Source organism: Crocuta crocuta, unplaced genomic scaffold, assembly GCF_008692635.1.
Source record: "Crocuta crocuta isolate KB4526 unplaced genomic scaffold, BGI_CrCroc_1.0 scaffold103, whole genome shotgun sequence".
Taxonomy (NCBI): Eukaryota; Metazoa; Chordata; class Mammalia; order Carnivora; family Hyaenidae; genus Crocuta; species Crocuta crocuta.
This window is the reverse complement of record NW_027529192.1, coordinates 620,668-635,998: the sequence shown is the minus strand read 5'-3', so window position 1 is coordinate 635,998 and position 15,331 is coordinate 620,668. Positions and strand designations below refer to the sequence as shown.

Here is a 15,331-nt window from a genome sequence, read left to right as displayed (position 1 = left end):
TCCCCATTTCTTTTTAAGGGATCTGATCAAGTTGCGGGATACGGACCCTGCCGCTTAGCCCTAGAATCACTGGTGGGAAGGTTAGAAAATGCTGATGCCCGATTCGTACCCCAGACTGTGAAAAACATCCCCAGGGGTTTCCCATATGCGACGAAGTCTGGGAACCGCAGGCGCAGCCCGAAGCAAAGCCGTAGGGTTAACTGCTGCTTACGCATGTCCTACTGTATCTATCTTAATAAAGACAGAGCCATGCGGTCTTCATACTGTGTCACTTTATTAAAAGCAGACTGTGGGGGCCTGTTTTACCTTGTAAGATGTCAAGTGAAAAACCACCTTCAGGCTACAAAGATTCTTACAAATAGGTCACGTAGGGCCCTGTTCTCTGTTGTCCTTGCTGTTACTAACAAACAAACATTTTGTTTTTAATGTTTAAAAACCCCGTCAGCAACTTCTGAACATATTTTCCTTGCATGCCCTGAACCTGTTGTTCTGTCCACTCAGAAAGCTCGGTCAGGTTCAATCANCATTTTATTTGAAATAATAAACAAGAATATAGTGTGCAAAATTTAGGGGCAACATCATGAAGAAGTGTAATGAACTGAAATCAATTTTACAGCTGTGATTCCTCACCAGAAACACCACTTGGTAAGTAACGTGAAAAGCCATGATTGTAGCTCAGAGCAAAAGCAGCGTCTCGCCCGTGGACTTGCTCTCATCTCCGACGGCTGGAGGAAAAGTAAAGTGCAAGTGTTGCACTGCAGTAGTGCAAAGTCTGCCCCCACCATAAGGATACGATGACAGATAAGATATGTAAGATACGTGGCTGAGGAGATACAGAACACAAAGTTATAAAATACAATGGGGTCAACTGTTAATAGCACCATTACAGTGACTATATCCCAATGCTATTAACTAACTTGACCTTGGCCCGGGCTCCGCTGGAAATGACGGATGGGTGCTGCCACCTGGCGCCAGACTGCACGCGCCCAGGGAAGCGGCAGCAGGCGGCTCTCGTGCTGGGACACTGACACCACCCACCGGCCACACGTGCCGGCCGCCGCTTGGCACTGGCCGCACCAGGGCCCCCGAGTTTGGCACGGACGCCGGGCCGCGTGGTGGCTGCTCAGGGAGAGGCCTGTTCCCAGCTCGGTTTCATCCCGTTATGTGTACAATACAGATTAATAAGCAGTAAGGAGCCAATGTATACACAGCAGTTACATATTTTTAAATTCCCCTTTTGTACAATTTAAAACAAAACAGGTATACACTCTCCTCTCTTTCTACTGTACTTTAGCACCACAGGATATCAATTTTCAAGCCTATATTACCTGATAGACATATACGAAGTTTGGAAGAAAAATAAGGCAATTTGGTTTACAATGTTGATAGTTTTAGCTTACTTAATGCTCTAATGGAGAAAGCAAATCCTCACTCGTATTATTAAATCATTTCAAGACTCAATGCTATCAGTATCTTATAGTCACAAGAATTCAGGACAGCGGTGACACGCTGATCTTCTTAAGCCCTTCCGTCGACAGTCACTGTTTATGCAACTGCAGACTTAAGAACAAGCGTCGTGGCTTAATGCTGTTGTGAGCCCTGTGGAGAGAAAATCAGAACTGAGTGAGTGAGTGCAAATCAATACTTTGGAATTCTACAAATGAGAACTACGACGGGGAAAAGAATGTTTATAAACTCACTATTTAAAAACGGTCACCTTCTCAAAGGGGAGGATTTTAAGTGTGCGAATATCCGATGGCTCAAGCATCCAGACAATGTATGACAGCGGTGGGAAGAGATGGATTAGGAAGAGCAGAAAAGAAAGGGGATGCGGACCAAGCCCACCACGCGGGAGTCCACGGCCGTAAAGAACTTCCCAAACCCAGTTCAGCCACTGCTTCTACAGGAGTCTGACTACCATCTACTTGTTCACCGGAGAGTCTTGAAAAACGTAAGCGTGTGTGAGCTACCTGTTACTGTACAAAGACCCAGGCATAAATCCACAGGATGAAATTAAGACCTCCTTGGCCAACCCCCCTGCTGCGAAGGCCTGATGTCTTCCCTTTGTCTTTATTTTCGTATTTTTTGAAGTTTATTTGAGAGCGAGAGTACGAGCAGGGGAGAGGCAGAGTCTGCGCTGATCGTGTGAAGCGCGGTGTGGGGTTCAATCTCACAAAGTGTGAGGCCACGACCTAGGCCAAAACCAAGAGCTGGATGCTTAGCTGACTGAGCCACTCGGGCCCCCCCTGCCCCATTCCCTTTATTTTTAAGTGGAATTTCAGACTGAGCTCCCTCTGTTCTATCACGTGAAGTTTTCTCATAATCTCAAAATACAACTTAAAAGACGCTAGTCTAGTCATGGGAATATTCTAAGAACTCCGTCCAAAGTTGATGATGGTATGAACTCATTTACGAGTCTTCCGAGGCCTTTCTATTTCTTCTCCTTCCTGAGGTTATTAATCTAGAAATTCTGTGCGAATGTCAGAAGGCCCCATGAAGGTTAGTGTGCTCCTCAGCTCCTGCCCAGTTAAGAAAGGCCCCGGAGACCTGCCACCCCAAGATTACAAAGATTTCCAATAGTGTGACACTGAGTTAGTAAAACCCATCTTTCAACCCAACTAGAAATACTACCATCCCATTTCCGCATAAACACGCTCAAGCATGGCTGAGAGTTCTGCACCCCACACTGGAAGAGTAAATGGCACTTAGGGATTTCAAAAAAGGCAGCCTGCCTTATAGGGTGATGTAATTAGCTCGTGAAGCATAAAAAGGCCGAGAGACCGCATCGGCACCACCTTTTGAAGGCTGTAACAAGTGCCCCAACATGCCGTATAGTTATGGGGATACGTCCAGATATTTTTGAGCAACTAGTTGTTGCTGAAACATACTGAATTGGTTCTTTTCCTTTTCCAACAGTCAGGATTTAAACGTTTCTGTTCTTCAGCCAAAGCCTTTGCTTCTAACGTGTACATCCTTCTCTCCTCATTCTTCATTTTCTTCCACCTGTCACCAAGGATCACACTTATGGCTCTGGAAAACAAATATGGACACAATGCTGAAGGCAAGAATTTCTCGTAAGACGCACTTCAAGTGCTGCTACTTCAGGGAGAAATAGAAAGTTAAAAAAAAAAAAAAAAGGCAAAAATCTTGCCCAACAGAGAGAAGGGAAAAGGTCAAGGTTATAGTAGTCATTTCCAGTAAAACCTCAAGCCCTATGGGCCCATTCATCACAATCTTGGCAGTTAAAGCCTCTTGGACTACTGCCAGTATTTCCCAACCGTCCAAGGACATCGAAAATGGCTAAACAGTCCGTGTCCTACAGAGCTTAAAGAAAAAAGTTAAGTATTTCAAAGAAATGGCTTAAACTACCATTAGATCTATCCTAGTATATTGGTCGGTTCCTTAAAGATGCTAAGGTATTACGGCGGCGTTCAGTATCAGCGGCATAATGTATTACAAGCCATTCTTGCTCTGTTTGTGCCCACGACCCATCAGACAGTTAGGACCACACACTCATTCACCTGTGCAAACACGGCGAAAACGTGGTGGGCATCAACTCCGCACAGCTTCCCATTTACCCGCCTAAGACCGCACCAAATAAATCCCAGGTGAGATCTGTACCTGAGAAAATCAGACCAACTCAAAGGGAAAGAAGTCAAACTGGATAAAACACATCATGAGAGAAACCTGAAGCTGTTTCCTATTTACAGTTGTTAATCTGCTCCCAAATCTAGTAGAAAATAGTCTCATCCAGAACACGCACACAGAAACCATTTTCCCTCTGCGAAGAGCTTTCAACAATTTCATGACCCGAAACAGAAGGAAGTCCCTGCTGCGCAAAGTGTGTATGAGCGTCAGTGACCGACGGAGCTGGAGGCAGGCATCTGAACCTCAGAACCGTAACCACAGCCCCACTACTTAACAAGAAAGTAAATATGTGGCAAAAACGTATGTATATTTTCCAGGAAGTCGGTGCAATTAAACACTGTACTGTGTCTTCCTTCAGCAGAACAAAAGCAGTTTTTAGTGTTTGGGTTAAAGGTACCACATAATGGTGGATGCACTTACCAGTTAAATCAGAAATATTTAGGTTATCAATTCCCAAATCGAAGGTCCTTTTGGTTGGAGAAGTTCCTCTTTTTAAAATGTAAATACTTAAAAAATTAATAAGCTCATGGGAACCGTTTAGTGGCCGCCACAGGCCAGGGGTGGGGGCCGGACGAAAGGGGAGAAGACGTCCAAAGGCACAGACGTGCAGGCGAAGGACAAGGGAGCCACGGGCCCGAGGCACGTGCTGCACGCGCAGCCGCAGCGTATCGTGCTTCTCAAAGCTGCGAAGAGCGCATCTTAGGAATTGTCCTTATGCGAAAAATGGGCACCGGTACGGTGACGGCTCTCAAGTAGACGTTGTGTGGTGGGCATTACAGACTCCACAAGTATCATGTGACGCTGACTTGAAACTATGTCAATTCCCTCTCCCTCTGTCAGTTACACTCATGAGCCATTCAGACTCGAGTTCCAAAACTCAAATTATTTTATGTGGATAATCGTGTGACCTTGCTCATGGTATCAAGGGGGAGGGAAAACCGTAGTTCTGACGGTCAGGAAACCAGGGAGACTGGAGAAGCCCGCTCAGTGCCCGGAGAGGGAGGCTGCTGTGAGAGCGAGCCGAGCGAGCGCGGGAGACTCAGAGAGGAGCTGGGGCTACAAACGCGCAGGGCAGGAGGGACCAGCGCGGATTTCATCCCCGGGCGCACCCGGGCGCCCCTGTACATTTAGTCTCCGGCAGTTTGTAGTAATTACTGCGATGGTCAAAAGACTACAAACTCCCAATACCTGCACCTTCCACAGTGTGACACGCTTAGAGGGACAGACCCTGGGATGGGACACGAGAAACTTTAAAGTTTCTATAACTTTATAGTTAGAGTGTCTATAAAGACGGGACAGTTAGTTGTTATTAACTGTGTCCTCCGACAGGCGAACGACACTTAGTGTTATTCCAGAAGGCCGCTCCTTTCCCACCCAGGTAACTGAATTCTCCCTCTAGTTATTATAAAATAGTTACCCATGACGCTCAAAATTCCGCTCAAACTTTTGAAAGTCAACCTGAGAAAACAAGAATTCAATCATAAAAGCTACTGAAGGAGTCGACTCAACTCTCCCAGTTCCTGGGGGCGGCACAGGACCGTGCACGACTAGATTCACCAGTACGGTTCTTACCTGTTATCTTTCCCTGGATACATCTGAGTATATTCAACTCTGTATTTTTTGGCAAAAAGCATGAAGGCATTCATTGGTCTTTTGCACTTGTTAGGAGAAGTGGCACTCGCAGTCCCTGAGCTGTGGTTTTTGTCGCCTTTAGCGTACAAAGAACTGGGAGAGAGCTGTGCCGACCCCGAGGAGCCACAGGGCTTACTGAGTCCAGATCTTGCAAAGTCCTGGCCTGCGGGCCCCGCACAAGACAAAGACGCACGACGCTGACGAGCCATACTGCTTAACACGTAGACTGCAGAGGAGTCCAGAGGTGTGAAGTCATAGCTAAGGAGAAAGTAACATGGTTTTAATTCAATTTAATTATGCGATTTATAAAAATAGGATTTTTTTAAAATCCTTAACATCTGACTGAAAACTTCGATGTTTTTTTCCCCTATATGATGTTTAACCACCTTACCCATTGACAGCTGCTTCGAAGATGAAAGCTTATATATGACTGACTAAAATTATGTTTTTTAATCTGCAGACAGTACAGAAGTTAAAAAAGACTTCAAGCCCCCCAAAAGAAAATCCACGCACTTTATTCATAGCGAGCACCTCCTCCGGATCCCACACAACCCACTTAATTACTACTCCAGATTCACTTTTTGACAAATTTGTAATTTGATTTCTTGGTCTACAGAAGCCTAAAGCTAGAAGATTCAATTGGAGAGGCAGGCGTATACCAGGCTGAGGGCTAGAGGCTGTACCTCTAGTCCTGAAGACCAAGACCCTGGACTGAAGACCAAGTGTTGGGGAAGGACAGCCAAGAGTGACTGGATACAGCTAAAAGAACTTAAAATGATTTTAGGTCAAAACAGTCCTACAGACATCAATCTTCCCTGAAGGCCATTCATCTGTTACAACACAGCTTAGGAACACCTCACAGTGATCAGGCAAGGCCGTATTTTGTTTGGTACGTTCGGGTCACAAGGCATGGAGGGAAGCTACCCAGATTACCTTATCGTCCCAACCAGCTTCCTCGTGAGCACCACTGTCCTCTTTATATTGAGAAACAAGCTGAGAAGGAAAACGTGCTATTCAACCAAGGCCATCCAGCTTCGAGGTCCAGGCCCGACGTGTCCACCTCCAAGGCCCCAGCCTTCCTCACCCAAACCATGGTCCTCACCCGGTCACTGGCCACCCTCACGGTGCACACACAGTCATGAGACCAAATGAGAATATTATCTGAGGAGAGCTAGTGTAGACCGCCTACAGATTTCACCGGTCAGAAGGTTTCTTTTGTTCTAACTGTGTTAATGCCCACGGCCTCTACTTTTTCTCTTAACAGAAAGCCTTTTATTCTAAATCCAGCCCCTGCTTCTCTCCCTGAAACAGAAATTCCGGTAATACATCAAAACAGGTTGATATTAGCTCCAGAAACAGTATCCGCCTAAGGGTAAGGCCATAGGGGATTAGGAGTTATTCCAGAGACAGATGGAGAGGGCTAAGTGCATGAGGCCGGTGCCACTCACTGCACACGATAAAAATGACTTCTACCAATTATCAACCACCCATGTGGTTTTTTAAAGGCATTACATGCAATAAGTATGAGGCCAAAATCATCCAATCAATGCTCAGCAGTCAGGATTACATCAAAAAAACAATTTTTGCAATCTTGAGCCCCTCCCATATATAATTTAAACAAAGCAATAAATAAGCATTGTAAATGAACCTGATACAAAATTATTAATCTCCAATGAAGGAAGTATTTAATTATAATCTGAAATAACAAAAGGTTGAACTAGAAGCAAGCTAATTAATGAAATTTGACAACTCTACCATCTAGTGGTACAAATGTAACTGTCCTCGACTTCCATTATGGATACAACTTAAAGTAGTTTGAAATATTCAATCACAAAATTCGGGATTTTGATAGGACTAACACATTAAAATATTACATAGAATGTCTTAAAAAAGCTTTACCTTTTGCTACACTCAGAATGCTTTCTCCTTGGGGCGCCCAGGTGGCTCAGTCAGGCAAGCGTCTGACTGCTGGTTTCGGCTCAGGTCGTGATCTCGGTTTGGAAAGTTCAAGCCCCGTTATTGGGCGCCGTGCTGACCACACAGAGCGTGCTTGGGATCCTCCTCCTCCCTCCCTCTCTGCCCCTCCCCCCACTCACGCTCACGTGTGCGTGCGCGCTGGCTCGCTCTCTCTCAAAATAAATATGCTTTTATAAAAAGCTTTTAAAAAAAGAATTCATTCTCCTTCGGTGAGTAGTTCCTGAAATGTGTCTTGTTTCTTGCCTCTACTTTTTCTCCCTTCTATTCCTTAGGCTCGAATACAGTTTCTCACCTTCACTAATTCTTATTCTTTTTTTCTATTTTTTAAGACTTTCCTTATTTTTGAAGGGGAGGGAGGTGGGGAGGGAGTGGGCTCCAACATGGAAGGAGCAGAGAGAGAATCCCAAGCAGGCTCTGAGCTGTCAGTGCAGAGCCCAGTGCAGGACTCGACCCCACAAACTATGAGACCATGACCTGAGTCCAGATCAAGAGTTGGAGGCTTAACTGAGTGAGCCACCCAGCCACCCCCCACCACTTTCTATTCTTAAAAAAAAACTCCACAGTAGTATTATGTCTGTGAAGCACAGCTACAGGCACTCACTTTAATCCACCTTTCAACATTACCCTCGTTTTACAGATGTTTTTTTAAGACCCATAGACAAGTTCAGTGACTTACCCCAGCTTCCACAACAAGCCTACCGCAAAGCTAGGATCTGAACCCAGGCATCCCAGCTCCAGAGCCCCTGCTCCCGCCAGGCCACACCGCCTCTGCCTCAGCACACACAACACGTGCCCAGGTACTAATACGCTGCCTTCTCTAGACCGGGAGCAAAGAGCCAGGCCCGTGTCCTAACAGATTTTAAATCCCTGCACCCAACACCTATGCCAGGCCGTCAAGTATCTGATGACTAACTGAAGAGGTATAAAAAAAAAAAAAAAAAAGTTCTGGAGAAAGTAATAATGTAAAATTTTAAGTGGGTTCACACCCCACCTCTTCCCCCTACTAGGAGAAGGACTCAGCCAGGTTAAACAAACCCCGTGGTGCCCGCTTACTTCTATCTAAACGGAACACGCGCCCTGCCGTGCCGCAGAGCTGACAGAACAGTGCCCACAACACCTAGGGCAGAGGCTGGCACAGAGCAGGCATTCTCTGGGCTCTGGGTTATTCCTGCAGAGATACCCTGGACCGGCAACTAGAACACGAAAGTTGGAATCTCTAGAGGATACAGACTTGAATCCTGGTTCTGATACTAACGGCTGTTTCCGGTTCCTTAACGGCCACCGCCTCCCCACCGCTGGTAAAGTGAGGCTATAATCTCACAAGACCGCGCAGATGAAGTGCACCCACGCACGAACAGCACCTGGCACACAACGGACACTTAGGACTTAAATTCTATCACTTGGACAGAAATGCTAACTTCACACAGTCACAATGACGGTCTGAAACCTGCCTGGCGTCCAGAAGACTGGCCTCAGGTCCGTGTCTCGAATGGGCTTCTCCAAGTCATGCTCTCACTGAGACCTCCTTTCTACAAATGAACTGGAAATCGTTCATTTCCAGCCCAAGAGCTCATCCGCGGCTGACTTCTGGTCCTTACCAAGCTAAAATCTACCCAACCATCCCTCCTTGGACAGCAGGACCCAAGAGCTGGCCCCAAAGCCCCAGGCTGTCCCTGGGAAGTGATTCTGGGGTTCTCTTTCCGACAAGTGTTTCTTCCTGCCTTCCTCCCCTTCCTCGCACTCCTTATGCCAGCACGTCCCTCAACCCACCAAGCCACAATCTAATCGACAATGGAAATTCAGTCAACTCCTGCTTCTCAACTCTGTTTCTTTTCTCCTTGATCAAACTGCCCATTTGCCACTCCTCTAGGAAGGGCAGAAAGTCACTCCACAGGAAAACGAGACCAATGTCCAAGGTCATCTTCGGAGAGACCAAGTGAGGAGAACCTACTGTCTTGGAAAAAGAATTAGGTCGGCTAGTGTGGTTTTTGCTTAAAACAAGTTTTAAAAAAGAGTTCTGCACTGTGCAATACCTGATAAGTAGGAAATGTATTTAACTTTTATGTTAGTTACAAAGTGTACAAAGGAGTGAACTCACAGCCTAATTATGAAACAGAGTATTTCTGCTCTCACCGAAGTTCCACATTTGCCACCCCCAGAGATAACCACCCTCCTGGCTTGTCATCCCCTTACTTTTTTCTATAATTTTATTATAAAAATACATTATTCATAAACAGAACATATAAACACTGTAGTCTTAATATAATAGCATTATACTAATACACAGTAGAATTAATTATGTAACGTGTCAATTGTATCAACACGTACCACGTCAGCGTTCTGTTATGCAGCATAGGTGACACTGCGGGCCGGACGGCTATCCTTTCGAGGGCGTCCTTGAACGGCGGGCCCTCGACTAGCATCTAAAATCAGGATTCCAGGAGGGTTCTCATCATTCCCACCCTGGTAAGAGTAGCTCACTGTGCCTCAACTGTGTACAAACAACACGGTTGGCCCTAAACACCTGCTTTTCTTTCGGAAGTCTGAAATGTGGGTACACGCAAGGCAGAGGCAGCCTGTACGACCAGCTCCCAGTAAAAACGCCGGTGCCGAGTGCCTAACGGCTTCCCCGGCTGATGCCAATTCGTCCTGTGGTCACAACTCACTGTTGAGAGAAATGCGCACGCGGTGCGGCTGCCCTGGGAGGAGGCCGGGAGGCCCGGCTCCCTCCACACCTCAGCCCACAGGCCTCTCCCTTCTCAGGACCTTGCTTCACGCCCTGGGGCCAGAAGAAACCTAGGCAGGGGTGTGACTACACACTGAATCCTGTGAGCCATCCTGCTACAGCACAGGACCGGGGGTGGTCCTGGGGTCCCCAGCCTAACTGTATAATGTATATTATATACACGAAGTAAAAATTATATAAATGTAATTAGACTTATAATTTTATTAGATGCATCTTCAAAGATTATGTGATTCCATACCAAAAAAATGGAATTCTAACATATATTTGAGACTAATTTTGCTTAACATTATTTCTAAAGTTGATCCATATTTCAAAATGGATGGCTATGGCTCTTTCATTTTCTACTTAGTATCATATTGGTTCTCCTGCTGCGTGTCTGTGAGGATTTACTCCTCTAGGGCACACACAGGAACGGAGCTGCTGATACTCAGGGTTCTAAGATAAAGCCAAATTAGGGGCGCCAGGGTCAGTCGGGTGTCTGACTCTTGATATTGGCTCAGGTCATGATCTCACGGTTTGTGGGATCCAGCTCTTCGCTGGGCTCTGAGCTGACAGCACAGAGCCTGCTTGGGATTCTCTCTGTTCCTCTCTCTCTGACCTTGCCCTGCTCTCTCTCTCAAAATAAATAAGCTTAAAAAAAAAAAAAGCCAAATTGTCTTCCAAAGATTTTCTATCTCTAGAATATTCTCACCAAAACCTAAGAGGTATCACTCACCTACATCCTAAGAGTGCTTAGAGTATCAGACCTCAAAACCACCTCATTTCTCTTGAATTGGTAAAAAGAACAGAGTGTATGAGGGATGTAACCAAACAGCGTTTAGACTGCAAGCTGCGGACGTTTCCAGGGCACGTAACCTGTGTAGGTGCTTTTTTTAAAATGACATCCTCACAGATCCTTTCAAAATAAAAATAGATTAACCTTATGTTTTATTACAGTAAATTGAATGAAATAAACAAAACCTATAGGCCAGCAGGAATTCTGAATTCTCTACTTAATGCCTATGAACTTAATAATTATCTTAAAGAGGGGCGCCTGGGGGGCTCAGTCGGTGAAGCGTCCCGACTTCAGCTCAGGTCCCGATCTCGCGGTTCGTGGGTTCAAGCCCCGCGTCGGGCCCTGTGCTGACGGCCTGGAGCCTGGAGCTGCTTCAGAGTCTGTGTCTCCCTCTCTCTCTGCCCCTCCCCTACCTGCGCACGCTCTCTCTCTCTTTCTCAAAAATAAAGATTAATAATTATCTTAAAGAAAAAATGAGTTTTAGATTCCCAGACGCCTACAAACAGACTCCCTGTGGATACCGTCTGGCAACAAGGGAACAACTGCCCAGGGTCAGCCAGGCCTGCGGGGTTTTGGGACGCAGGGCTCAGTGCGGAGACCAGAACAGAGACAGCTCAACCCCCTCGAGCATCAGGACACACGGGCACTAGTTCTGTTCTACCGTGGCCTAGCAAGGGGATGTCCGAAAAATCACTTCCCTCTTTAGGATTTTCCAAATGTCAAGTTTTTGCTATTTTTACTATTTGTTAATTCATGCTACTAATGCCCTTAGTCGAAATGAATTATTAAAGATACAGTTACAGAAAGAAAAGGATGGTTAAGTACGAAAAACCACTACCAAGAGACTTAAGGACTGGTTACAAGGGCCACACATAGCAGGTGTCCATATGTATAACCACCTTCAAAGTTGATCCATTTAGTTCATGGTCACAGACCATTTTTCCCAATCTAATTCCAAATGTTTTATGAAGTCATGGTTTTCCTGTGTGACTACTCTGTGTAAAACTCCCCTGGAACTATTATTTTACATCAACTACCAAGTATTTTCATCAATCACGGATGTACTTGCTCGAAGTAGTCCTTTTCTAACCTTCAAGCCTTTGAGGTTTAGCCTCCTAAGTATGACTCCACAGCTGACAGAGAGTTAAAGGTAAACATTCACAACAGGGAAAGAATCCAGTATTACCTTTTAAATGTATCAAAAACACCTGAATCATCAAAATTAATGGCATCGGGGTGTCCAGGAGGTAGACAGACATCACCAATATGGATCTCACAACACGGAATGCCATGCTGTACCACAGTCAGGCTTGGATAAAACGATGACCAACCTAAAACCAAATCAAACAGCAGTTACGTAAAGGACTGGGATTGACAGAGGGACCCTAATTATTTATTCTACGACAGACCTTTCACTTCTGAGCCTTGAAAACAGGTTATTACTTAAGTCTCAGCAGATTTTTAACATGTCCTGTATCTTTACCACAAAACAAGTCTCAAGTATTTCCTTGAAGCAGCGAGAAGCTCTCCAAAACTAGTTTGATTCAGCATTTTATTAATATACAGATTCTATCAATCAACACTTCCATCAATTTACAAGATAGTAATAGGTGACAATTACCGAGACCACGAAATAGCCTCTGAATTATTTTTCACATGGTGTTAGTATAATAAATCTATGAAAAGTGATTTCAGTGCAATTATCAGAGTATTCCATTCCCTCAAATGATACCAAGATAACAGAGAGCTGCTTATATAGTACGCTACCCGGATGTACGAGTTCATACCCACAGGAAGTGGAGCCCCGCCTGACTACTGCTAAGACCCTAAAGCACCATTAGGTGGTATTACAAGGCCCTTTCTATGGTAGTTCTGTGTAGTTTGAAAGAAGTTTGCCCTTCAAGTTCTTTTCTTAATCATCCAAGAATTATGCCACAAGACATCATTCCAGATTTAAGAAGATTTCTTTAAAAAGTTACTATAAATTCAAATTGACACCCTACCTTTATTTTTAACATAGAAAGGGTGATCCAGCTTACACTCTACAGTAAGTAAGCCATCTTCTACTGTACCAGGATCAAAAGTCAACTTCAGTACAGACTCGCCAAATGATACACTTTCTTCATGTGATAACAACTTTAGACCATCTGAACCATAGCCCTGAAAATACATGCACAGAGTGAACAAACAGACAATATTTAATTCAACGCATAATGAAGTTCCTATTATATATAAGAGTCTGTAGAAAAAGGAAAATAAACAAGACAGGATCCCTGTCTTTAGGGTCCTTGCTTTCAAACCAGTAGTGATGAAGAAAGGCACGTACATAAACCGCTGCAATGCCAAACAGACGAGTAAGCGCTGAAATGTAACAATGCTAACGCACTTGATACTGGAACGTGTTAACTCTGAGAGACGAGGCAGGATTTTCAGTTCCCACTGCAACCGGCTTTAAAAGAATGAAACCCAGAAGGTAGGAGAACATGCCTCAAGCTAGGAACGGGCGAAACCAGCAACTTCTCTGGAGAGTACGGACTATTTGCTAAAACTACCAGGGGGTTCACAGGTGTGGCAAAGACTGAAAAGGAGGGGCCGGTTAGTAAGCAAAGGAGGCTTCAGGAGGGGGGAGGTGCTTAGACGTTCCTTTGAGAGGGCACTGCAAGTCTACGCAAGTATTTGTACTAACCACTGTCAACTTGAAGATGATAATAAAGCCTGCAGAATGAAAGGCGCCTCTAGTATTCAATTTATTTGAAGATGTGACGAGAGAAACCCATCACAGTCTTAAGTGGACAAGTGCCATGGTGGCAGAATGGAGCTAAATTTAAATCCAACTGGTATTTATTGGGCAGCGGGCACATGCCAGGTACTAACTAGGTTCTGAAAACACGCTAACACTGATCCCTACCCTTAAAGTCACGGAAAATAACAAAGGGGACCAACACATCAAAAGCTCGCTACTGTGCCTGATCCTTAGGACACGAGTGCGTGAAAGAGGCAGTGAGTGAGAGAGGAGGGCTGCACAACACCGGAAGGAAAGAGAAGCGACCCACTGAGTATGAAAGGGGGAGGGGGACGGTCCGCTTCTGGGTTTTCAATCTGTCAATCAAGAAGGCTAACAACACCTTGAACAGAAGGGAGAAGCAAGCCAGGAAGGGGAAGAAAAGGTGAGTCCAGGCGTGGTTATACGAATAAGCAGAGCAGGAAGAACGGACTGTGACTCATGTGCGGGTGTCCAGCATGCAGGCGGAGGCCACAGGATCTTCACATTCTTAGAGGTACAAGATCTCAAAACCAATCCAATCCTATTTTCAGGTCAGGGAGCCCACGCATAGTGGGGACGAGAGTCTGCCAACATCAGTCACACAGACAGTTGCTGGAGAACCAGAAAGAAGCCAGGCTTCCTAACTCCAAGACCAGAGACTCAATAATTAGTAACAACAGCAGGATCAAAACAGGAACTTTAAACAAGCACACTTCACATGCCTAATTCCCCTGCCCACAGTGGAGATGGAGAAATTAAAAGATTTCAAAGATTAAGATTTTAAAGGTATCAACCAACATTTATCCTAACTACTACTTCTGCTTATCAACTAAAAAACTGCCAATGTTTTATGGGGTCATTTAAAAAGTAACTTCATATAATCAACTCTCAATTATCCATCTGGGAATTAACCACTTTGTACATTACCTAAGATAAAAAGCCTTCATTCATTTGTTCATTGTATTTTAATTTTTTTAATGTTTATTTTTGAGAGAGAGAGAGAGAGAGATGGGGGGGGGGGGTCAGAGAGAGAGGGAGACAGAATCTGAAGCAGGCTCCAGGCTCTGAGCTTGCTGTTAGCACAGAGCCCGAAAATGGGTTCAAACTCACAAACCGTGAGATCATGACCTAAGCCGAAGTTGGACACTTAACCAACTGAGCCCCCCAAGCACCCATGTTCATTGTATTTTAAATGCCAGTTTCGTTTCCCCCAACATAAAATGTATACAAAGCGCTAAGGAATACATCTTTTTCCCATCTAAGAAAGCATCATTACAAAGGTAAACCTAGAGCACTGCTGCCCTCCATCCAGCTAAGCAGTAACACAGTCACAAAACCTCCACCTGAAACCTAAGATGTCACTTAAATATGAAAGTAAATGGAGGATCTCCCTATCAATTAATAATAAGCCTCTGTTTCCTTCTGAAAGATGTGGGAAAAGTTTTACGAATTTTAAAACAACCTTGTGAGTGCCCACTTGGAGATCTTCCTCATTATCGCAGCCTTCGGTTCTAGCAAAATCTTCAACATCCTGCCATTCCTTTTTGCTTCCCTTATGAAAGCACAGTCGTGTGCCTGAAGTTTAAGTAGAAAAACAAATATTAGGTATGTGACTAGCGTGCTACATAAGTAAGCTGCAAAAATTCATTTTTTTTTTTTTTACCTTTCAAGAAACAGTGCCAAGCAGTTGAAGGCCAAGAATTGCACCATCCCAAATCATCATCATCTGAGAGGGAGGACATGCAGAAAATGCCAGATTCTGACTCACTGTTTGCCTATGGAGAAAAAT

General features: G+C 44.8%; 1 protein-coding gene across 1 annotated transcript in view; it reads right to left on the bottom strand.

The window, feature by feature from the left end:
- Window positions 1-524: 524 nt before the first annotated feature.
- Window positions 525-15,331, bottom strand: part of HBP1 (HMG-box transcription factor 1) — a 28,700-nt gene continuing 13,893 nt past the window's right edge. Inside the window, exons 5-11 of the mRNA XM_077758315.1 lie at window positions 15,206-15,317; window positions 15,005-15,117; window positions 12,782-12,938; window positions 11,965-12,109; window positions 5,221-5,538; window positions 2,889-3,030; window positions 525-1,599 (exon numbers count right to left, since the gene is read on the bottom strand). Coding sequence (XP_077614441.1) covers window positions 1,582-1,599; window positions 2,889-3,030; window positions 5,221-5,538; window positions 11,965-12,109; window positions 12,782-12,938; window positions 15,005-15,117; window positions 15,206-15,317 — 1,005 coding nt within the window. The 3' untranslated portion in view covers window positions 525-1,581. The remainder of the gene's footprint in view (window positions 1,600-2,888; window positions 3,031-5,220; window positions 5,539-11,964; window positions 12,110-12,781; window positions 12,939-15,004; window positions 15,118-15,205; window positions 15,318-15,331) is intronic.